The sequence below is a fragment of the Lepisma saccharinum genome, chromosome 2 (assembly GCF_977018435.1).
Source record: "Lepisma saccharinum chromosome 2, izLepSacc3.1, whole genome shotgun sequence".
Classification (NCBI taxonomy): Eukaryota; Metazoa; Arthropoda; class Insecta; order Zygentoma; family Lepismatidae; genus Lepisma; species Lepisma saccharinum.
The window spans coordinates 111,107,305-111,125,356 of NC_139230.1; the positions used below are offsets into that span (position 1 = coordinate 111,107,305).

Here is an 18,052-nt window from a genome sequence, read left to right on the forward strand (position 1 = left end):
CATCAGCGATGAAATACTAGAAAACCTATTTTTTTTTCTTTGAGAAAGAATTTTGTCACTTGCGATATAATAGTGATCTTTTTAATAATTTTATACAATAATGCTTGTTTTTATTTCTTTCGCGTATTTTATAAATATCTATTGTGCATGTGGCAACCCTGAAATTGAGCCTAACTCTACACGCAACCCACCAACGCCTTGTGTAAATTGGGTTGCCTAGTTTAAAATTTCGCTGTCCTAAAACTTTTGAGAGACACTGTAAATAAGATCATCAAATACCAAAAAAATCTTTAACAGAATAGCACAGATACAAAGTATCCGTAGCAGTGAAAAAACAAACACCGCTTCAAATAATCTGACGGTGGCTTTAATATTTAAAAAAAAAAAAAACAGGAGAAATGAGGAAAAGGCTTCTGAACGTCAAAGTTTTGATGAGAAGTGTGAAACTGGACTGAAAACAGTAAAAACACTATCCAGTAATGTTTGAAAAAATGATGTTAGGATACTTTGTGGTGCTTAATCTTTCCGAGAAGTTTAGTTCTCAAATTTGCAGTTCATGTTTTTTTCCCATTGAGTACAATATCTCGAAATCGGAAAGTATGTGAGAGTTGCGAAGAAAAAAATGAATACTGGTATCGACGAAAGATGATAGAATAAAGAGTTGGTGAAAATACACTCTTTTCAAGAAATGGATACAAAAGAATGCTTTGAATGAACATGATTTTTTTTCATCAACTAAAATTGAAGGTTACAACAAGGGTGTGTGTTGTGCGCGTGTGAAAAGAAGAGGAGTGGATAGCATTTTATCTTTATTGTTATCGTGATGATGAGGATGAGTGATGACCAGATAAAATTTATGAAAGAACAACACGAAGAACACCCATGCCAAGGCCATAATTCGAACCCATTTTTCTGTGGTGAGATAAAAATGTGGATGATTCTAAGTGTTCACAGGAGTTAATACTAAAGTGTGGGATACCCACAAATATCAACATATCACATAAAACAGAGAGAGGCCCTTTCCCAACAATAATAAACGACGAAATGAAACAAAATGCAGTGTTTGAAAGAAACTAGCTACTGGTAACGCAGTTACCAGGGACAATTACTAAAGGGTGTTTCATAAAGTGCGCAGTTTTTGAAAATGCAATAACTCAGCCAAAATTGCATGAAAGTTGGCGTTTTGTTTTTTTATTATTTTACACGTTCACTACGATTTAATAATTTAAAAGTGAAAAGTGTCCGGCATATGCCCGTATGCGATTTAAGAGTGAAAAATTATGTCTGGCATATGTCCACCTCCGTTTCGTAAGCAGGCAGTAACTCGATCTGTGAAGTTCACCATGACTCTTGTGCAGACGTCTCTGTCGATTGAACCAATTACCCGTTGGATTTCCCTCTTCAATTCGGGGATTGTTTGAGGTTTGTTCATGTACACTTGTGACTTCACATAACCCCATAAAAAGAAATCACAAGGGGTGAGGTCACAAGACCTCGGAGGTCACTCCTGGTCACCACGAAGTGAGATCACGCGGCCAGGAAACTTTTCTTGCAGTAAGGTTATTGTTTCGTAGGATGTGTGACAGGTAGCTCCCTCCTTGCTGAAACCACATACTCACGGTATCCAGTTCATCCAGAGCAGGCCACACAAAATTTCTGATCATGTTCCGATAACGAGGACCCTTTACCGTAACTGCATTTTCGTTCCCATCTTTAAAAAAGGGGCCAATCACACCTTCTGACCAAAATCTCAAACAATCCCAGAATTGAAGAGGGAAATCCAACGGGTAATTGGTTCAATCGACAGAGACGTCTGCACAGGAGTCATGGTGAACTTCACAGATCGAGTTCCTGCTTGCTTACAAAACGGAGGTGGACATATGCCAGACACCATTTTTCACTTTTAAATCGCATACGGGCATATGCCATACACTTTTCACTTTAAAATTATTAAATCGTAGTGAATGTGTAAAATAATATAAAACAAAATGTCAACTTTCATGCATTGAGTTATTGCATTTTCAAAAACTGCGCACTTTATGAAACACCCTTTATCTTCTGAAATTCTTATTCTAACTACACACTAAATAATATGCAACTTAGTTGCTTCCAAAAGTGGTTACAACAGTACACTCATTTGGTGTTTATGCGGAATTGGAGTTGATTAGCACCAACTTTGGCGTCTTGTTACACCATTTACTGTCAAACTACACAAAGTATGGAGACCTTTAACACTCGATTAGATGTTTTGTTACACCACTTTTGGTGGTAACTTAGTTGCATATATTTTTTCAGAAAGTGACTAGTTTTAAAAGTAAGCAGCTGTATATGTAACAGAGTTACTTTTTGTGACAGAGGTAATGTTAAAACCGTTATTTTTACCGTTACTTTACGACACCTAATTTTTCACCTTTTCTTGGATGATTTTAATTTAAGAATAGTTTGTATGTTGACCATGGTAGTATTTAACATACTGTGACATGAATTTGACTTGCAGCTGTTTCTTTCCATTCCATTTCAAGTTCAACAAGATCTACTTCCTCGACAATAACGTCTTTCTAGCTCGTCTAACACGTTCCAAATGAATTCAGGAACCACCCAAAACACAGAACTCTTCGCGGGCAATTAGAAATGACAAATAGCAATTAGGTGTTGATGCTCTAAATTTGGCGTGCAACTAAACCTAGCTTCCTTGCCTTCAACGAAAATCCTTTCACCTCACCATCCAGAAAAGACACATAGTTGGAGACAGAGTTGCTTAATTTAGCTCTAAATATAAGAATAACACAATAAATTTAAGTCTTAATAAAGTTACTACGTTGAGAAACAAAACACAAAAATTGAAGGTACGAAGGTAATTTTAACAGTAACTATTGATAACGTTATTTCTGTTGCAAAAGCAACCCATCTGCTATTTGCTTTTATTACAGTTAGCTTACAGCAACTTAGTAGCTAGTTACAGTTTAAATTCCTAGAAAAACTAACTTTTACTTCCAAACACTGATACACACATACACTGCCAGTTTTGGAACTTTATACGCATACGTATCATGTGTGTGTATATGTATGCAGAGAAAAAAGAAAGAGGGAGAGAGTGAAATATAAAACACTACGTTTTAAATTATTACTACTGAAATGAAATTTCATTAAATAAGTACGTACTGTAAATCTAATGTTACATAATATCATAACAAAAATATAAATATCAAATTATTTTAATGTAAATTAAACTGTACAGTTCATGCTGACACAAAATGTAATTTGAAGTAAAAACAGAAAGATCATTTAACAAATAAACTACAATGAATGACTTTGACTTTTCTCACTTGTGCTCACTACAAACAGACTAAAACTACATAGAATATTCAATACAAGTAAGTGATTTCTAGAATGGAACTAAAATTATTAGCTTTTCAGAATAGTTACAAAGTAATCGATGCCTCTTGATCCATTAATACTGACATTGTGTGAAGGCAGAAAAATTTTAACATCGTGTAGATGTTCATACATATTAATTGATTGATTGAGTTGGTGTTTTAATTCCACTTTATGCACAGTAAGGCTAATCGGGACTGGACCTACAGTTTAATGTGGGATCAGAACCACTATGTGCCTCCACCGGGTATCGAACCCGGGACCCCTTGATTACCCCTTGATTGATACCACTGCGCCATCAGGGATGCACTTTCATACATTTTAATTATGCACTTTTTAATCATGAGTTTGCTGGTGGTTCCAAGACGTAAGACTCAAAGAGAGTGGTTGTTGAGATTCTCCCAAATCAAAAGGAGACTCACCTGTGAAGATCTATAGACAGCTGTTAGTAATAGTTCAACTGAAATAGTCAGCCAATTATCAGTATTTTATCTGATGGTTTGCTGGCTTGGATGAAGTGGAAACAGCTTTGAAATGTTTGATCCAAACATTTAGAGATTTTCATTTTTTTAAGTAGCCAGAGTTCATTCTTGCTCATGGCTTAACAACAAGTTTTTCTCGCGGCTGCCTGGTTCAAGTGGCACTGAATTTGCTGATCATATCACATCCACACTTATTGAAGATCAAGCACATGTAGTAGAAACTTCACTGCTTTGAAAATTTTAGCTTGAATTTAATGAGTGCAGGAAGGAATGTAATAATTCTCCTAAACGTTTGTACATTTCTTCTTTATATCTGCGTCTGTAAGGCGATATAAATCAACAGGCATCATTTTTATAATTTTAAATTATATAAGTTGAATATTTCTCTACAAGAAAATACTTCAACAAGTAATGATACTTAATTTCTGAAATACGTACATGCAAGAAATATACTTACCAACACAGGGCATTTTGCACAAATTAATAGCTGTCCTCTGTTATCAATTTTTATGTTGGCTCTTTTTGACTGAACTTACTATCCAGAAACTACATTTTCATTAATTTGCATCTAATTTTAATACGTGCTTTAATATAAATAACATAAAGTTTATGACAAAACCAAATGCCCATGTACCTTCACAACGACCAGTCTGAGCATTTAATGTATATCCAGTGCCACAACTTGTGAAACGAATGCATTGGAATGAACCAATAGTGTTGTCACATCTTTGAGTTGGTAAGCAGTCGTGTAGATTATGTTGACATTCATTTACATCTGAAAGAAAATTCCAATACAAAGGAAAATACATTATCTATTTAAAAAACTCCCTGCATTTAGTGTTAATTTATAAATAATAGATACAGGTACACACAAATATTGTGAAATGCTATCATATATAGCATTTACAACACCGATAATATCTCATTGCTCAGAATATACCTTCTCAGAACCTAAATACAGTACACACTGAAGGTCGATTGAATATATAACTAGCATCCCGTCACCTTCTTGCATTAATGTCACAATACATTTTTTCTTCCTCCTTCGAATATTTACAAAAAGCCGTCGTTTACCAAGATTGAGAAAATTGCAAATAATATGGTCGTCTGAATAAAATTGAACACCTACTCATTTCTGAAGATTGTGGGGCGCATATTCCATTCCTGCTTCTACACTTCTGTTCACATAAAGTGACACATTCGTTTTAGTTCAACTTTAGCTTCGGAGGCGATCGTGTGTGGCGGTACAACCGAAATATGTTCGAAAAACACCACCCTGCACTGTTGCTTACTACCAAACTTCATAACTACATCCAGGGAATTTTATGGTTCGTAGACTCAAAGAAAGGTTTTACCTGAAAGATTGCAACGTAAATATTAATGAGATTGACTGTCCACTTCTACATACCAAGTAATGTAAGAGGTTAAAAACCGTAAATATGTAGGCCTCCCCGATGGCGCAGTGGTAGCGTCGTTGCCTTGTAATCAAGGGGTCCCGGGTTCGATACCCGGTGGAGGCATAAAGTGGTTCGGATCCCACTTTAAACTGTAGGTCCAGTCCCGATTAGCCTTACTGTGCATAAAGTGGACTTAAAACATCAAACCAAACCAAACCGTAAATATGTATTTAAAAAACGCATTGGCCGACGTACGTGGTGAAGTGGTCATCACTAGGGCCCGGACGTTTAGGATTTTATAGACATCATTTTAGGCTTTATAAAGAGATGATTTAGCTATTTTTAGGATTTTTCCCTACCAGTATTTTTATTGAAATCAATCACAAATCTTTACATTTACACATGAACTTCAATACTGCAAACACACTTTTCTTCACATATTACATGTTTACTAAACTTAAAGCATACAAAAAACAGAGTTTTTAGAAAATACAGAAAATAATAAAAACTCAAAGTTCCAGTTTTTAAAATACCAAATCAAAGGTTAGCATACAAAACGAAATCGTCATTTTTTTAAGATGAAGTGTTGCAATGAACAACCATGTACAATCCCACATTATCTGTTGTCAAAGATTTCCTATTGTCTCTCAACAAATTTTTGTATTGAGAAAATGTTCGTTCCACACAACATGAAGTGTTGGGGCATACTTCATAGATGCAAGTTTTTTAGGTCCACATGGTAATTTTCCACTTATTTGTTCTACTTGGAGAGCTGCAGATATGTCCTTCATCTTCACATATCCAGGATTTCGTTCCAGCACTTTAGAGAGCTTTGAAGTGAGTACACCGCCCAATACCCCTGGTACTTGCTTCTTTGACAGTGTTTCAATGATGTTCATTGCTTCGTTTATTGGAAGTGATGCACCTTCCAGGTGCTCAATGTTAGCAGGAAAGTCAGCGAAGTTGGATTTTATGAATGCAAGAAAAGCTATAATTTTGCTATTAAGTAGAGCATTCTTCACCGTCGAGATGCAAGCAGCTTCGTTGCTGTCAAATTTATCCACAACACTTTTTATTTCCTGATAATGTTCAGAATAGTAGGGTGCAGCTGACAACCAAGTTCCCCAGCGAGTGATGATTGGCTCTGGAGGAAGAGGTATTTCTGGTAGCAACTCTTTAAATGTCTGATTGCGACTTGGTGATTTCAGGAAAACTTTCTTGACAGAAGAAATAATATAATTTACTCCTGGGAAATTGTTTCCTATTTCTTCTGCATACCGATGGGCTAGGCACGTTTACGTGGATCATATTCACATAGAAACTTGACAGAACCTCTCCTACTTTAATCATATAGGCGGCAGTATCACTATGCAGGAGGAGAAAATTTTCATCTCGATTCTCTGTAGGCCACAAGATACGTAAGGCTTCTCTAACAACACAAGCTATAGGTTTTCCAGGTTCGGCAGAATCGAGCTTCCCGATGACAACATTGACAATGTAACGGCCGCAGCTATCCGTGGTCTCATCAACACAAAGCCACATGTAATGGTCACCTATGTCGGCTCTTATGGTATCTAGTGTCTTCTTATAGAGGGGCTTCAAATAGTTCTTCCGCAAGGTAGACTCATCTGGAATTTTACGACCACTAATATCTTCAAGAAAACTGTGTAAAACCTTGTTCTTCAACACATTCCATGGCACGTTTGGTGCTGACAAACCGCACATTAAAAATATCCATCGTAAAACTTGTCGCAGATGAAGAAATAAACAGTTAAATCAATGTTTTCTTCTATTTTGTGATATTATTTTTGTTGGTTGTCGACTCCTTATGTTGCTCAAAATGTGATTTTTTTGTCACAACTTAATTGCTTTTGACACACTTTGCAAAACATGACCTTACCATCTGTTGAAAAATGGGAATCGTTAACAAATCCATTGTCGAAGTAAATTACTTTTTGCGGCATTCACTTCAGGCATGTTCCAGCAGGAATAACTTGGACTAGCTCTGTTCTCTTCTCTATTCTGAACTGTAACTGCTTTTCTTACATTTACATTCTTAAACGGGGATCTGTTGGATCACAACAACAATGAAATTTCGGAAATATTTAAAACGTGTCATTGTTAAGCTATTTCTTTTGTAATACCAACTTTGCTTCCCATTTTTTCTCATGCCCTTTCCCTTCTCTCATTTCCATTCCCCCTTCGGGGCGTGTGTGTATGTGTGTGTGTGAGAGAGAGGGGGGAGAGAATACGTTTTCATATTGCCGTACAGTTAACAATGTGTTCACTCTGATGAAGCAAAACAAGGTTTCATTTATTTAGCTGAAAAAAAATTATTTATAGGATTCATGTATTTCATTAAGAAATGGCTAAAACGAAAATATATGTTAGAATAGTGACGTTACCAAGTAAGGAATAAAATAGGTTAAAACCTGAGAATCCGGGCTCTAGTCATCACAATGCACTAGGACGGCAGGGTGTAACGTATTTCTTGCTCGGTGACTTTACGATAATTCAGTCATCTATTCACCGCTAAAATACGTAACAATTCTGCTCTGCCTCATCGCGGAACGCGCTGCGTTGTCGCGAGTCGTTTGCATGTAGTTATTGCTTCAGCCGCTAGATGGCTCCAGTTGGTCTCGCGGCGCTGCACGCATTAGCTTGGCTTTCGTGTAGTGATGGGTTCAAGCCGTTCATTTGTGCGAGTCGACTCATGAGCGCTCGCTCACTGAGAAGAGTCGTTCAAATGAGTCGTTCAAAAGAGTCGCCAAGCTTCTTTTTCTCGAAACACATGCCTGAAGAGGGGGAAGGGGGTAGGTGGTGTTGAAGCAGATGATTGTATTTAAGTAAACGAACACAACGTACGTCCTTCAAGATTAATAAATTGTATTGCATTTCTGTGTATGTGTGTGTGCGTGTAGCCGACTAGATGGCCAAGATTCTGAAGTAATCGACATTTGATCTTGCCACAGAAGTTCCCGGGATCTAGTCCCGGTCTGGGCAAGGATATTCTTTACGAGTGTCCCTTCATCTATATCATCACGCATCATCCTCATCGTCGCGATTACTTAAAATTTGAAGAAAAGCGGCATAAAATAAGAAAAATACAATTACCATTCAGATGCACTGTTATATGGTCATTAAATATGCTAAGATTGGAAATTTAAATCTTCATTTTTCAGTGGGGGCTTTTATTTCATTGCATTCCCCATAATAAATTACCACAGATTACGAAATGTCATCATTTTCGGAGATATATTTTAAAAGTTATTCAAAATTAAAATATGGTCACGTATTTTATTTATTTTCATGCTCCATTGTAAGCATGGCAAAGAACGGAAAATTTTGTAGCAGTAATTCTTGTATTTGTTAATATTTCTTTGCTAATTAGTATTCACATTTGTTTCACAAGGTTTTCCATACATTTGCAATAAAAAAGGGCACAATTTTTAGTTAATTTAACATTTTGATGAAATTTGTCAAAGAAAAATGCTTAATAGTGATTGATCTTAGTTCATGGCTATTTTGCAGTGTTGCTAAATCACTTTGTGGTAAAATCGAAAATATCACAATAATATAAGGACAATAAACATACAAAATATATTCAATTGAGATAGTAAATAATACAAAAATGTCTTAAAATTGTATGAAACATAATTTTATTACATATTTGAACTTGTAAAATAAGTTTACAGCAGTTTCTATCAGAAGGTACATTCGTGATGTACAAAAAAGTAGTGATTCAATAGTCTGTGTGTCCTTATCACAACTTGACAGTGAAGGATACCTGGTTCAAGGCTTCGGGATGAAAAATGGCTTCCAAAAAGACGACAAGTTAAGCGTCGGGGCCAAAAAATGGATATTTGTCTATAACAAATCCAAATTAAAGTTCATAATGGACAAAAAACGGAATACTAGTTGTTGAAATAACAGTGACATCACTTGATACCGAAGGATCTTCATAGCAGAAGTGGTGAAGTGATCTTTAGACTTAGAAATCTTAGAAACCAGATATATATATTTTTAAAAGCCAGCCCCAGGTAAGGGAGGCTGGACTTTTCTGCCAACATACAATATATTTTACAAAGAAAAGAACATATTTAAAAGATAGAACTTTTAAAATATACAAATATGGCCACCTAAGCTTGCCATCAGTATTGTCAACGCTTGGTACATTTGTAACTTACTTGTAAGAGCATTGTATAAAAGAAAAGGCAATGTAAATGTACTCGTAGGCATGGCCATGCATTCCAAATATAAGTTCCTTAAATTGTGAAGAATATATAATTGTTCGAAAGTTTGATTTCTGGCTTATTTGTGAAAGCATAATTTTAGAAGTATTGTTAGTTAGTTTATATTGACTGAATATTATTTTTTAAGAAATTGCAAATTGAATAGATTTGTAACATGTTTGAAGATTAAGTTTCTGTTCACAGCACCCCTTGACATTGGGAGTCACAACTCGCTACTTATTGCGCGAAATCTTTATCAATACTGAGGCGAGGAACATTCATTTCGGTGGTTGTAACCTCATACTAAATTTAGGAGACTCATTTTGGGCTCCTGAAGTTTCTTGAATAGTTCATTTAAACCTCATAGTGTGGATATACATATATGTGTAAACAGTAAACACACACACACACAAACAAAATTTATACTTTTTTTTATACACATACTTGTTTTCATTACTCTGCCTCATGAGTGAGATTTTCTATATTTGTATCTTGTTTCAGTTTACATTTCATGCTGCGGATAATGCAAATTATGCAGTACGATAGCATACACAGAAATGCTATATAATTATATCAACCTTTTATTAGTAATAACGTGCATTTACATATTCTTCCTTTTTTGCATTCGATCACTGGTTTTAATATCGCAACAAAATGCACTCCAGATCTGCGCTGCGACACATGCTTGCATTTCCACGAGCATCGCTCGTTCACGACTCTTGAAACAGCACGAAGAGTCACAGCACAGTCCCACGACTCTTTCCCCATCATTCGTTCACGACTCGCGAGTCGGCACGAAGAGTCATTAAGCACCTTAGCGACTCTTCTCCTCCCTCATCGTTCACGACTCGCGAGTCGGCACGAAGAGTCATTAAGCACCTTAGCGACTCTTCTCCTCCCTCATCGTTCACGACTCGCGAGTCGGCACGAAGAGTCATTAAGCACCTTAACGACTCGCTCGCCTAAGCGACTCTTCTCCTCACTCATCGTTCGCTCGCGAGTCGCGAGCTCTCTTACACAAGGCGCGGCGGCGGCAGTCTCGCCAGCAGACTGGATCTATAGTTTAAAGTAGGATCCACCCGCTCGCTCTCCGCGGATGGCTAACAGCTGTGTTTAAGAAATATATATCGCTCTTGAACATTATCCATGTCCATCCCATATCCATGTTTTTGTTGTTCTACAGTCATTCAATATAAGTTTCTGCCAATATCATAATGTATGATCGAATTTCTATAAAGCGGGCCAAATTATACGTATGTATTTTTTTTTTTTAATGTTGCTTTCTACTAGTAAAACACCTTAACACGTAGGCTCACCGCTGATGGCCAACAGCTGTTTATATCACTCGTGAACATGACCCATGTCCATCTTACGTAGTTGTGCCTAATTCTGCAGTCATTCAATAAAAGCTTTTTTGCAGTATCATGTACGATGAGATTTATGATTAAACTTCTATATTTATTCTTTAATGCTGTTTTCATTAGTAAAATATTTACACGTTAATGTTAATGAAATATTTCACGTCATATGAAAACGATTTTGTCAGACAATGTTTAAAGTTCACTTTATGCTCAGATAGTCTAATCGGGATTGAAGCTACATTTTAAACTGGGGGTCTAAATCACTGGGCAAGGTGCCTCCACAGAGGATCGAATCCGAGACAGGAAGCGATTTCCTTACCAGGATTTAACAAGGAATGAAAGGATGGCTGAATAACATAAATAAAACATACTCCATGGTGCATGTTCTTTGTTTCTTGGTTTCTATGTTGGCCAGCTTGAAATAATCTTGGAGTGACAGATAAGTGGTGTCGCCCTCCTCAAAGTAAGCCTATTGACACCGAAAGTTCCGGGTTCGAACCCCAGCCCAGAGATGAGTGGTAATCTGTATTTAACCTCTTGTCAATTACTCTAATCACCATCCATCCTCCGTCGTTGCCTTGTAACGATACCTGGTGGATCCCACTTTAAACTGTAGATCCAGTCCCGATTAGCTTATCTGTACGTAAAATTCATTCATCCTCGCTGTCAATACTAAGTAATTAGGTATAAAAGATGCATAAAATACAACAAAGCGTGTTAGGCAGTTAAAATATTAAAACTGAATTAATAAATTATAAAATATAATTACTGCATGCTAATTTATAAGAAATTATAGCATTTTAAAATTTGTTTGTTCCTTAATGGGAAAATAACTAGTAGCTTATTTCTTCTGTTCATTCTCATGTTAACAGATTTGTTTTCTTGGATAAATAAAATTGAACGTGTAAATTAAAAGGTTTACATGTGCACGAAGCGGAAGAGCAACTCGATCGAGTATCGTGGTGAGACAAGATGACTTGGCACATCGTTTCAACTCGTGAATGAGAATGCATATCTTGTTCGTGATTTGATTTCAAGTTAAAAACACCTGTCAGGTCTTGTTCGCTTATCGATTTCAAAGCATAAATCGGTATCGTTACTCCAATGAGACGAGATTCTCGGACAGTACATTTTACACAGTGTCTCTCATCATCTCACCAACTTTGGAAGGGTTGGCCCTGTTTTCATTGCGATTTTGTAATGCCCTGCTACTTGTGAAACTGATTCACTTCCAACAATTTCAGTCGCCTCTGTGGAGGAGTGGTTAGAACAGTGCGCTAAGAGGAATCTCGGAATTGAGTGTCACTTCATCAATTTCATTATATCATCACTGATTTTCATGTTCGCGATTAGCCAAAGTGGCACAAGAGCAAAGCCTGGGCAAAAGTGGTATCCCGAGCCGCTATGTGTTTCCACCGAATATCGGCCTCAGGATTCCCTGCCCTCGTGCCGCGATGTGCTAACCACTCCGCCACGGGGGCCGGCCCTCCCCATCACATCTCTGTTTTATACTAAAGGCTATGATTGAATATGAATTTAAAATTTTGTGTGCGTCACTTAGGCTATTTTGCACCCTTCACTTTATACGGGATCCAGCCCCTTACCAGAACTAAAATAGCATAACTGTAATGTCCTGTAGTAACTAAAATATTAAAATAATCTGACCGGTTAAAAGCTGAGGCTGTAAAGGCACTCTGCACACATAAGGACAAAACACAGGACAACACACACACACACACACATTCCTACGAAAATTATACTGGCCGTAGGTATAGACGCCAGAGCCTCGTTAGTCTGCAAAATGCAGTCCAGGGTGTAATATGTGGAACTGAGGTTGACAATTGGGTGTACTACGTGGAAGGATCATCCCTTACATCCCTTAAACTATATTTCTCGAGACCCTTGATGTGCTAACCACGCCGGCATACATTATAGAATACTTGAGTTAGTTTTGTCAATATTAATTTTATTGATTGCATTTTTGTTTTGCAATGATTTTGCGCACTGAATTTTCATATTTATCTTTGCTTTTCATTTGTGTTTTACTTTTATTTTGTATATAATGCTGTGTTTCTATTGGTGTAAATTTGTGATTCGTCTCTAATAACGTTATCATTTCAATGTGATTTAAATTTTAATCTTCTAATCTCACGTGTATAATATATAAGTATATGTATGTACACATGCATACAGAGAGAAAGAGAGGGAAATTGCATGATATGATCGTTAGAGGGGAAATCCCCACCGTTCCCCGCATAATTTCAAATTTGTTCCTTGTATTACACAAAATATATTAAATTAATGTTATAACAAATTGAATATCTATTATAGATCGGATTATAAGAAATTATGTATAACTGCGTGTGTGAGCGTCTCTCAGGTTCTTTATTAAAAAATCAGAAAAACAGAACATAATGTAGTATTCAAATATAAAAAGACCTTCATTTCACGAGTCCACTTATAATTAATTCATTATCATGTGGTTTGTTCTATTAGGTAATTCTTAACTGAATATAAAAAATTGTAAGTTATAATTTTTGTTTTAATACATGTTTGTTATTTTCACTAAAGGTTTATCATTTGAACTTGTGCTTGCTGCTTGTATTACGTCATTTTTGGATTTGGAGTAACATAAAACAAAAGGTGTTTATTGTCTTTGATCTTGCTTTAGAAAATAATGATTGGTTGATTGATTTGGTTTATTTTACTTCGCCTTTCTGTCACTTTTTTTGGGTAATCGCGAAGATCAGTATGAGTAATGAGGTGTACTAACCATAACCACTCCACCATGGAGGCCGGCGCTTTAGAAAATAATTAAAAGTAACAATCACTTTCTACACTAAGTATTTTGTGTTGCAAATTATAAATTACTGCCTGCCTTTTCTGATTCACTTTAATAGCATAGTGGTTAACGCTGTCATGTATTAAAATGGTTTGCTTGGCAAAAATTGTTATAAGTCCACTTTTATGCTCCAATAGGCTAATCGGGTCTCCCCGATGGCGTAGTTATAACGTCGCCGGTAATCAAGGGGTACCGTGTTCAATACAAAGTGGAGGTTCGGATCCCACATTAAACTGTAGGTCCAGTCCCGACTATCCTATCTGCACATAAAGTGGACTTAAACAATAACAACTCAAAATAGGCTAATCGGAATATTGTAATCAAGAGGTCTGTGCCTAACACCTTCCCAAAATCTTTACAAGGCTCCCCTAATATTTTTTACTAACATTTAATTTCTTGTAATTTTAGCGCTAATGGTTTGGCCGAACTTGAAACTACAGGACAAATTTGTTGGCTGTTCTTCGCTGCCCGTCATGGGCTGAGGTTGCGCGCTCTCTCTCTCTCTCTGCAAACAACACTCGCGAGCTCGCGAGTCGACTCTTTCCTTCGTTCAAAGAGTCGCTAAAGTGTGCCACGACTCTTTGAACGAAGGAAAGAGTCGACTCGCGAGCATGCTCCTTCCCCTCTCATCGTACACGGCACGTTTCAGCCAGCTTTACTCAACTAGGGGTAGGGAAAAGGAACAGAGAGGACCCCCCTCCCTCTCCTCTCCAGTCCCCATTTGCTGCCCGCAGAATCGACTTGCTTTCTTTAAAAAATTCCGGCCGCCAGGCGAGTATACACTTGCGCATGCGCCTTCCTCGCAAAATTCGTGGAAAGGAGAGGGAATAATCGAATAATAGTTGCTTGGCGGGCGGAGGAGTCGTGGCACACATACGACTCTTTGAACGTGTCGTTCAATTCTGGTGAACGAGTCGTTCACCGCTCACAAGAGAGAGTCGTTACTTTTGAACGACTCGTTCACGAACGACCCATCACTACTTTCGTACCAGACTGCATGCACTCTCGCCCCTGCTCTGACGCAACGAGTACGAGGACTTAGAGTACAGTCAGAGAAAGTAGTTCTTGGGCCACGAGACCTACGATATCGTAACATCTTAAAGCCTGTTGTCTATGCAACCCAAATAACAACATTGTCGTTTAGTTTTGCCTGGCGGACCTGGATTCTCGGGAACAATTGAGTATTGACAGCACCGTGAGTCACACCCCCAGGCCCAGCCACAACAAACAACAGGTGACTGCCGTGAGACCACCAGAAAAAGTTTTAGGAATTGGTTTCTTAACAACAGCTACTCGTAAGGAAACTTTCTCTTAACTGATATTAGAGTCATTGTCAAGAAAGTTCACTGAAATGGTGGTTTTAATCGAATCATCATCGCGCAACACACATGCTGTCAACCCAGAAGTCCTTGAAAAAGATTGGAGTTAAAAACAATTGACAAATGATAAGACGAATCGATATTCATTAGTTCCAACTTAGAATTTTGTGTAAGGCATGGATCATCATGTCCTATCATTCATTTCATAACTTCATTAATCATCCTCATCGCCTTTGTTGACGCAAGTGCTAGAGTAGCAATATAAAATAAACAAAATTAAGATATTAAAAAATAACATTCCGAGCGATTTCACGCAGCGATTCAGTTGCATGTAGACAAAGTTTCATAAATCGGGAACCAAGGCCCCCCTCGTTCTGCTTCACTGTCATTTTCCCTCCACTTTGCCTGCCGCGATTAACCTGATGTTGATTAATGCAACATTAATTTAAAAAAAAAACAACCAACGAAACAATCCACAAAGTGCAACAAAGCAGCGCATATTATGAATACGTAAATTATGTGATATTATGCTAATTTAGAATTTAGTAATAAAATGGGAATTTTGGGGGCTTCAGTTAACTGGATGCACATCCATTACGTAATCGCGATATCATTAAATTGTACGAAGCGTGTCTACACCTACGTAAAGTGTCAGCCCCGTCAGAGGCGTGCGCAGACCCTCTGATTAGGGGGGGCAAGAGCATTGATGATAGTTCAGGCGGGAAAGATAAACGTAATTTCATCTCACTTGTTTGAATTTTATTGCATTGATGGGTGTGTTTATATATACAGCCCTCCCCCCGCCCGCCACACATATACATACATACACACATATATATAAAACACACACACACACACACACACACACATACATATACATATATACCAACAGTAAAAATCATATAAATTGTCTCTCAAATGTGCGCGTTCCTTTTAGCAGCAGTACTTCTCTCCTCGGTAATTTAAAATGCATTCGCTCGCAATAAATTTTCAGATCCAAATTTTTGCAAAATGAAAACAATATCGATTTAATCGCCATATTATTCTCTTTACCTTTTTTTTCATTTAGATCATTTGGCGTCCAGGGTTAACTCCCGCCGACCCCTAGCTACGGCTCTGAACTTGACAAGACTGCAAGAAAAGCAGACATTGCGAGCGAAGCGAACAAGAAAATTTTACAAAATGTATTTATATTTGTATAAAATTTGAAATCAAGGGGGCAATTGTAGCTCTGTCCTCGCCCCTTCCCCTCGCAGGTGCTCTTGGCGGTCTGGAAGAAATAATGCAAGAAAGACGTAAAAACTAATTCCATCTTTAATATCCTTTTATCCTTCTACTCTTAGATTCTGCTAGTTTTGCTTTCCTTTACTTCCATGTTTGCCCCCTTAAAAATGATTTCCGTTCAAGGTTGAGGGAGGGGGCTGTGGTTGCGCCACTGCACCCCGTTCCCCCGTAGTTGCTTTGAACTTTCATCGCCTTGAAAATACTGAATTTTGTTTAAGAGTATAATATCGTTTAATAACGGCGATAAGATTCATCTATCCTAAATTTCTAGGTGAAAATATAATAATATAGGGGCATAGTTGTCTGGAAGGGGGGCAAGGATTGCCACATCTTCCCCTTAGAAAACGAATGTCAACCAAAGAGTACGTTTTCACATGTATAATTTGATTTCAGTCATAATAATTTACATTAATTATGGTAATGAGGATGCAGGTATGCGAGAATTTCAAATTCAAGAGGTGTCTTTTGAGGGGGCAACACTATTATCGGGGTAATATGCCACATGGAAAAATACCTTGCTTGTTTCTTCGTGGAAAAAAATCTGCGGACGTCCATGATTAGGGGGCATTTCCCCCCCCCGCCTCCCTGTGCGCACGCCTATGGTCCCCGTGATGGAATATGCAGTGCAAAGCCAGCGCTTTAAGATCAAATTTGTTTTGTTTTTGTTATTATTAGTAATTACCTCAGTTTTCTTCCACTGAAGTTAAATTATTCATCACGATCATTTACGATTACATTAAAGACATGAATGAACATACACAATGAACCCATTTTGGTCGAAAATCGAACTCGGAACCTTGTTCGGCAAAAAATACAAATATCCATAAGGCATGAGTGTTTCATTGGAGATGTTCCTCTACTTCCGTCATTTTATCACTAATATATTTCTGTAATATACAATAATAAATCACAACTACCTAAAAATAAATATTATTTTGCATTTTCACATGCAAATGTTTTTTTTACGGTTAGTGTGAACTGGCACCTGTTTATTTAGATTGTTCTTTATGTTTCGTGTGTAGTTAAAGATAGGAAAAATGGTTGTGGAACGATTAGGGACATAAGAATTCCATCCGTGACGAAGTGTTAGCACAGTGTGCTACGATGTCTGATGTGCTGTGTTCGAATCCCGTCGTGGGTATGAGTGTTCTTTGTGAGTAGCCCTTCATCAATCGTCGTCGCGATTAGCAAAAGGTGAAAGAAAAACGACGCTAAATAAGAAAATAAAAAGAGGTTAAAAGAATTAATCTTATTTCCGGACGTGTCCTAGATTTTATAGTTGTGTCTGGCCTCCGGAAGGAATTTGAAAGAAATCTCAAATGTCTTATACGTATTTTGGGCATCACGTAACTTCAAATTAGATGGAGAAACAGAAAATCTGAGGGGAGTCTACGATAATGTGGTTCCTTGGAGAAGTATGTTTAAATCAAAGAGTGTACAAGGTTGCTACTGGATGTTCAGAAAAAATAATTACAATCCCAGCTCCGAAATTACTTCCCGATTTTCTAGATCCGGAAAAGTCCGGTTATATGTATAAAAATGCTTACTTTGTGAAGGTTTATCGAGACTACAAGTGTTGGTAATTTGTCCGAAGTAACAAGTTTCATTCCAGAAATTACATAAGCAGTCCTTATTGGAGAAATAAGGCACACGATTCTGTTTTTTCCCAGTGTATATTAGTTTTTTACATTTCAATAAACAAGAACTTCCAGACTTTGTTTATGAAATTGTGAACTTTTTCCTTCCCGAATTCATGAATC

At 37.3% G+C, this 18,052-nt stretch overlaps 1 protein-coding gene across 4 annotated transcripts in view; it reads right to left on the reverse strand.

Annotated features, from left to right (window-relative positions):
- Nucleotides 1-18,052, reverse strand: part of LOC145984114 (uncharacterized) — a 677,559-nt gene that overhangs the window by 304,578 nt on the left and 354,929 nt on the right. For 3 of the 4 annotated variants that reach the window (XM_083117547.1, XM_083117546.1, XM_083117544.1), the window contains one exon: nt 4,492-4,632. The exons of the other annotated variant lie outside the window; for it this stretch is intronic. In XM_083117547.1, the coding sequence (XP_082973673.1) occupies nt 4,492-4,632 (141 nt within the window). The remainder of the gene's footprint in view (nt 1-4,491; nt 4,633-18,052) is intronic. 4 annotated transcript variants of the gene reach the window in all.